The sequence below is a fragment of the Cyrtonyx montezumae genome, unplaced genomic scaffold, assembly GCF_038088225.1.
Source record: "Cyrtonyx montezumae isolate F1298 unplaced genomic scaffold, pur_monq_1.0 scaffold_10, whole genome shotgun sequence".
NCBI lineage: Eukaryota > Metazoa > Chordata > Aves > Galliformes > Odontophoridae > Cyrtonyx > Cyrtonyx montezumae.
In genome coordinates, this window is record NW_027071826.1 from 41,695,711 (window position 1) to 41,701,875 (window position 6,165).

The 6,165-nt window shown below is 48.8% G+C and overlaps 1 protein-coding gene across 1 annotated transcript; it reads left to right on the plus strand.

Annotated features, from left to right (window-relative positions):
* Window positions 1-2,301: 2,301 nt before the first annotated feature.
* On the plus strand, window positions 2,302-6,165 carry FTH1 (ferritin heavy chain 1). Its single transcript, XM_065755108.1, has 4 exons — window positions 2,302-2,555; window positions 3,676-3,822; window positions 5,233-5,358; window positions 5,824-6,165. Exons 1-4 carry the CDS (start codon window positions 2,445-2,447, stop codon window positions 5,983-5,985), a joined length of 546 nt encoding a protein of 181 aa, XP_065611180.1. The 5' UTR covers window positions 2,302-2,444; the 3' UTR covers window positions 5,986-6,165.

The following is a 6,165-nucleotide window of genomic DNA, read 5'->3' on the forward strand; positions in this document are numbered from 1 at the left end:
GCTGTCAGCTAAGTTGATGGATCAGTCCCTGTGCAGCTGTGATGTTTGTGTGCAAAGGGATACCGAAAGAAATAATTTGGGCTACCGGGCTCTTTTTCCTCTGTACACTAAGAACTTTCATCTTGCATTTGAGTGAAAAGGGCCAGGATTTCCCTGCTACTTTGAACAGTTTAATGAATAATGGCTAGGCATGCAATTAGCTACTAGCTATTGAAAGTAATGTGATAGAAAGCAGTGAGCAAAGCATTGCCAGATGCAGAAAATGAGCTTGCCAGTTGTCAGATGTGAATGTCATTTGATGCAAAGCCCAGAAAGAGTACGATAATGCTTCTACCAGGCTGCTTCCCACCAGTGCCCACCACTGCGCTCCTAGAGGATGAAAGAGGGCTTAACCCAAGCCAAAGAGAAACACAGTGAAATGAAGTTAAAACGTTGTGACAGTAGTTTAAGGCAGAGAGTCCATTGCACTGTTACCAGAGGAGATTTGGTTATAGCTAAAAAGCAGAATTTAGGACTTCCCTTATCTTACTGACATTTGATCATGGGTGGCACAGACTGTTCAAACTACAGAGGAAATACTCCTGTTATGAATAGGCTATTTGCTAAATTTCTTACAAATTGTGCTGTTGCACAGCCTTTTGTGAAGCAATGTAATGAGGATTTATGCGTGCTTGGTCACAGTGAGGCTGGAAATTGCAATCTATAAGCTGCTGGGCTACTTCTAGTTTGCAGTGTGCCTCTGCCAGCCACAGTCAAAAGGGTCAGGGGGCAAGAGAATGCAAACAGCAAGAACACGTACAAAGAAAATGGTTTAGTAGTAGGTTCAAGATTAGTCCTGGAATACCAAGTGGTACTGTGCAGTCAGCGGGTGATATAGAGGCCTGCCTGAGCGTACAGCTATACAAGGTCTGTGCTCTGAGAGGACAACTGACTTTAAAACACAACTCTTCAGGCAAATGCAAGGTTTCAGCTTCGAACTACTGAAAATCCCTCCCTATGTAAACAATAATGCAAGTCTGCCCAGAGGTTACAACTCCTTTTTTTTTTTTTACATAAGCATTAGCGTGGGAGGAGAACATGAGATTTCAAATGTGCCTGGCAGCCTGCAAAGCAATAGGTATGATCCACGTTAACTTAAAGATCTTAATTACTCCTGACAGTTAACTGACAGAAGCAATGGAAAGCTGCAAGACCAAGGAAGACATTGGCTGCCCGCTTCTTTCAGACACTCAGAATGCTGCTAAAAAAGCAAACACACCCCTATGCCATCACCCGCGGGCGATCACAGTTTCAAAGATCAAATAAAACTTTGTAGAATGGGCTGGTTAGAGGAAAAATTAAGTTAATCAGAGCTTGCAGGCTCAGTGATTCATGTCGACAGAGCCTGGAGTACTTCTGGCAAATGTTAACGTTTTCTGTTTTCCTAGTAAGAGACGAGGACTCGGCAGCTCAGAGCTATGGGGCAGTCTCGCTTTATAGAGGATATTTCTGGCCCTCAAGGTTACTTGTACAGCCTGCTTTACATTTCAGATACCAGAAAGTCAAATCATATGTTTATTGAGAGCGAATGGCCACGTAACTGGAACTGAACAGCTGAAATAATCATCTCGTTATCAGAAGCCTCAGTTGGACTTAGATTTCCCAATTCTCTCTTTAGGATTCGGCGTTACGTTTGAGCTTAAAGGCCCCATCGGGTAAATGGAGCAGCAGCAGCAGGCAGCGCATGTTTGGTGTCTCTGTTTTCGTGTGCATACGGTGGTGCCTGTGTTGACGCTGTGCCAACACGCAGCACGCTTCCTTCCCAAGGTCGTTAAGGACCAGCAGCCATCACTGCAGGTGCCCGTTCATCAGCGCCTCGGAGCACCGAGGGTGTAGCTCTCGGCTGCGTGTGTTTCTTGGGCTAACCAAGGACTCTGACCTTTATTTAATGCATTTCCTCGCAGCGCTGCTAAGGCGGCGTGCAGAGCGAGGCCCGCTCGCTGCGGGGAGGAAGTCTGGAAGCTTCGTGGCTGAGTCACTGGGTACTTTATGGTGCGGGAAGCTAGGAGCTAGGCGTGGAGCGCAACCAGCTGCAGCACGGCGCGGTCCCAGCAGCCTCGCGCACATCTCACGCTGACTTCGCGGGGAGGCGCGCACCCGCGCCTCGGGAAACGCCGCCGGGGGAGGTGCTGAGTCACGGCGGCCCCGCAGCAGCACGGCGGGCAGCGCCCGCAGGCCACGCCCCCTCCCCCCTCCCCGAGGACGCGCGCTCATGCGCGGCGGCGCCGCGACGCTATAAAACGGCCGCGCGGGGCGGCCGCTCGCAGTGCGCGTCGGCGAGGCTGAGCGGAGCGGGTTCCTGCGTCAACAGTGCTTGGACGGAACCGGCCGCGCTCGGGCCCGCCGCCTCCCCCCCATCCCACACCACCAGCACAGCCGCATCCATCTCTGTGTCTCGCAGCGCCATGGCTACGCCTCCCTCCCAGGTGCGCCAGAACTACCACCAGGACTGCGAAGCCGCCATCAACCGGCAGATCAACCTGGAGCTGTACGCCTCCTACGTGTACCTCAGCATGGTGAGCGGCTGCGGCCTTAAGCAGGCCGGGGGGGAGGGCAGACCCGGTGTCCGGGAACAAGGCCGGGCTCGGCCCGGCGGGGGGGGGGGTGGCAGGCCCCGGGCGGTGCCTCCCGGCGCAGCCGCACTGCCTTCCTTCCCCCGGGGGAGGGGGCGGCCCGCGCCGCTTGCTGGCTGCGGGTGGGGGGGGGGGAGGCTCTTATCTCCGCTCGTTAGCGGCGCGTCGTTCGCTGTTATCGGCGCTGCTCAGAGCTCCCGGGTGACTCTGCCCTTGGGGCAGGGCTGGGTAGCTGTAGTTGCCCGGCGGAGCGCGTGGCAGCCCTTCCGTTGGCTTTCAGTTGGGAACGTGGCTTTATCCTCCAGGCTACTGGTGTAAGAGCTGAGAGCTGTGCTGGTTCTTGCCTGGCCGCTTGATACGGAGCTTTCTGTCGAATTTTGCTTCGTGTGGGTGACCTAATTAAAAAAGAGCTACGTGATGGCTTCTAATGGCAGTCACAGCATCTCAAGAGCTGAGTTAGGGCATCTGCTCAGCAGCAGATACAATTTCTGCACTTAAGCTTTTCACTTCTAAACCTAATGCTAAAGGCTTCTTTAGTATACTTACTAGTATGCTTTCTACCTTCTAAATCTTGGTGGAGTATACATCAAAGTGTTACTGCAGAAATAGCTTGAAGTTTCCAGCTTCTCTTATCAGGTGTTACAGTTAGATCTTTGACTTGTGACCGTTGTAAACAATCTTGAGTGAACAAAAGGAGTGGGGAGAACAGTCCTTGAAAGCAAGGTATTTGAGGAGGCAGAAGAACAGAGCTTAGTGGTGTGTGGGCTTTCATATTATTCAGAAGTGAGCCACGAGTACCAGTTCCTTGTACTCAATGATCAGGATGCAGGTTGAAAGCTAATAAAATTCAGTTCTTGCTGAGAAAACTGAACTTTAAATGGAGGGAAGATTTTGGCTATGTTGCCTTGCTACCTGTCACACTACTAGTTATCCACAGCTTGACCTCTAGCCTTCTTAAAGAAGGGCTGCTAACAGGTATGTTGGAAGTTATAGCATAGACTTTGCTGTGTGTGGCTGCAAAAGTGAGGCTTTGGTTTCTGAGCACATGTATTTTTATTTTCAGTCCTACTATTTTGACCGGGATGATGTGGCTCTGAAAAACTTTGCCAAGTACTTCCTGCACCAGTCCCATGAGGAGCGTGAACATGCTGAGAAGCTGATGAAGCTACAAAATCAGCGGGGTGGACGCATCTTCTTGCAGGACATCAAGGTGAGAACTAGCTCTCTTGAGTTGTTATGCCTAATGCACAGCTAGTCCAGGCTGTAGGGGAAGGAATTCCCCTGAGAGGCTGCCTGCAGAAAAGGAGCAACAGCTGCCAGTGGCTGAGCATGTGCATTGCTGTGATGTGTGTGGTGATCGGTCTAGGTATGCACGTTAACTTTTTTGACTAATAAAAAACACTTCTTCCATAACAACAGCTGCATGTGTGTAGTTGTTAGTAGTTTTAGAGGGTGTTGGTGGTGCAGGAAATGGCCAACTAGAACATAACTGGTTCAGCTATTTTAACTGCATGTGCCTTTCGTGGGTCTCCAGTCTTGTGACTAGAGTTGAGTTCACAAAGCAGTCTGTTTCCAGTTGTTGATTATGACTTGGCTGCAAGACTTCACAGCGTGATTTGCTTGAAATTCCTTTATTTATTTAGTGCTGTCCTGAATTATTAATAATGTGGCCAGTTTAATACGTAACAATTCCTCATGGGGAAAACAGTAAATAGACATCCACTTTCATCTAAACTGCTTTGTTTTGAGATTGTACCTATGCAGTGGCTTAATATGGCAACTCAGCACCACACAGCTGTTCACTCCATCTCCCTCCCCATTGGGATGGGGGGAGCATTAAAAAAAGTTAGAATTTTAGGGGCTGAGAGAAAGGCAATCATTTCAAAGGGCAGAAATGAAAGAAAAATGTGAAAATATACAAAACAGGTGATGCACAGTTGCTTATTGCTAGCTGTCTGGTGCTCAGCCAATCTCAGAGCAGCAGCAGCCCTCCCCAGCAAACTCCCCCGGTTGTTTTGTTCAGCATGATACCATATGGCATGGAGTAGCTCTTGCAGTTTCTGTCAGCTGTACTGTTTTTGTGCACCCCCAGTTCCTTGCTGGCACAGCAGTATGAGGTACTGAAGAATGCTTGACTTCTAGTGCGAGCATGGCTTAGCAACTACAATGCCAGTGTTATTGCTTCTTGTTTGAAAACTCGTCAACCACTGCCAACAAAGCTTAGCATATTTCAGCTGAAAAATGGTTGCCCACTCAGATCTGTTAAGGCCATTAGATTACGAGGGGAGGAAGAAGTAGTTCTAAGTTTGAACTTTCAGGTTATCACTGGACATAAGTGTATGAGGAACTTAAAGAACAGATGTGTGTCTGTTCCTTGGGACTTTCAGTCTGTATTCAATTTTGCCCTAAGTGCAGTGTGAATACCAAGTTGTTTGTTTTTTCCTGAGACCCAAATGCTTGAGTTTGGTTGTGCTTAAGGAATTGAGTACCAGAGCTTTACTGGAAAACTGTATAGTGCAGCAAGTTGCTTTTTCAGGTGGACTTTGAGCCTGGTCTAGAAGACTTTGCTCTCTATTGATGTGTTTACTTTATAATATGGTCATGGACTTTTCCCTTGTAGAAACCAGATCGTGATGACTGGGAGAATGGACTGACTGCAATGGAGTGTGCCCTGCACCTTGAGAAGAACGTGAACCAGTCGCTGTTAGAACTGCACAAACTGGCAACTGAAAAGAATGATCCGCATGTGAGTGGATGCCAAAGCAGGAATGTAGCTGTGCAGTGAGGGAGCTTACATGTGACTGGATTTGGGTGTGAATATATAGCTGCTGTTCCTAGTGCTGCTCTTCCAGAAGGAACGTTCCTTCTGCGTTTTCTTTTTAAAGCAGAGGATCAGGTTTTTCTGAGAGCATGGGGTGTGTAACTGTACTCAAACTCTTCTGCTGCTGCTCTTCAGAAGGTGCTTATGTGAGCAACGTAGTGCAGAGAAGTATATTCAGCAGTATGGAAGATTCTCTGGGGGCATCTACCATAAGGTTCCAAAGTCTGTGGCTGACCGCTGTACATGTAGAAGTGGTCATGAAGTGCCATACTATGTATGCTGCTTAAATACATTCAGAGACATACTTGATCTTTCTTAGTATGGTTCTTAGCTTGCTCTGCTGAAACAGGGGCTATGTTCAGGCCTGACTGTCTTTATTCTCCCTTTCAGCTGTGTGACTTCATTGAGACCCACTACCTGGATGAGCAGGTGAAGGCCATCAAGCAGCTGGGTGACCACGTGACCAACCTGCGGAAGATGGGGGCGCCCAAGTATGGCATGGCGGAGTACCTGTTTGACAAGCACACCCTTGGGGAAAGCGACGAGAGCTGAAGGCTTGCCAAGAACCACCCTGTGGGCTTCAGGGGGACTTCTACTTTTCTGGTCCAGCAATGCATGCATCTTCAGCTATCTAGATGAGAAATGTTCTTATACTCTGTACCAAATAACAACCTTCTTTTCTCTTGTTTTGTGTATTGCCCTCCATCCAATAAAGTGACTTGGTTCAAGGTG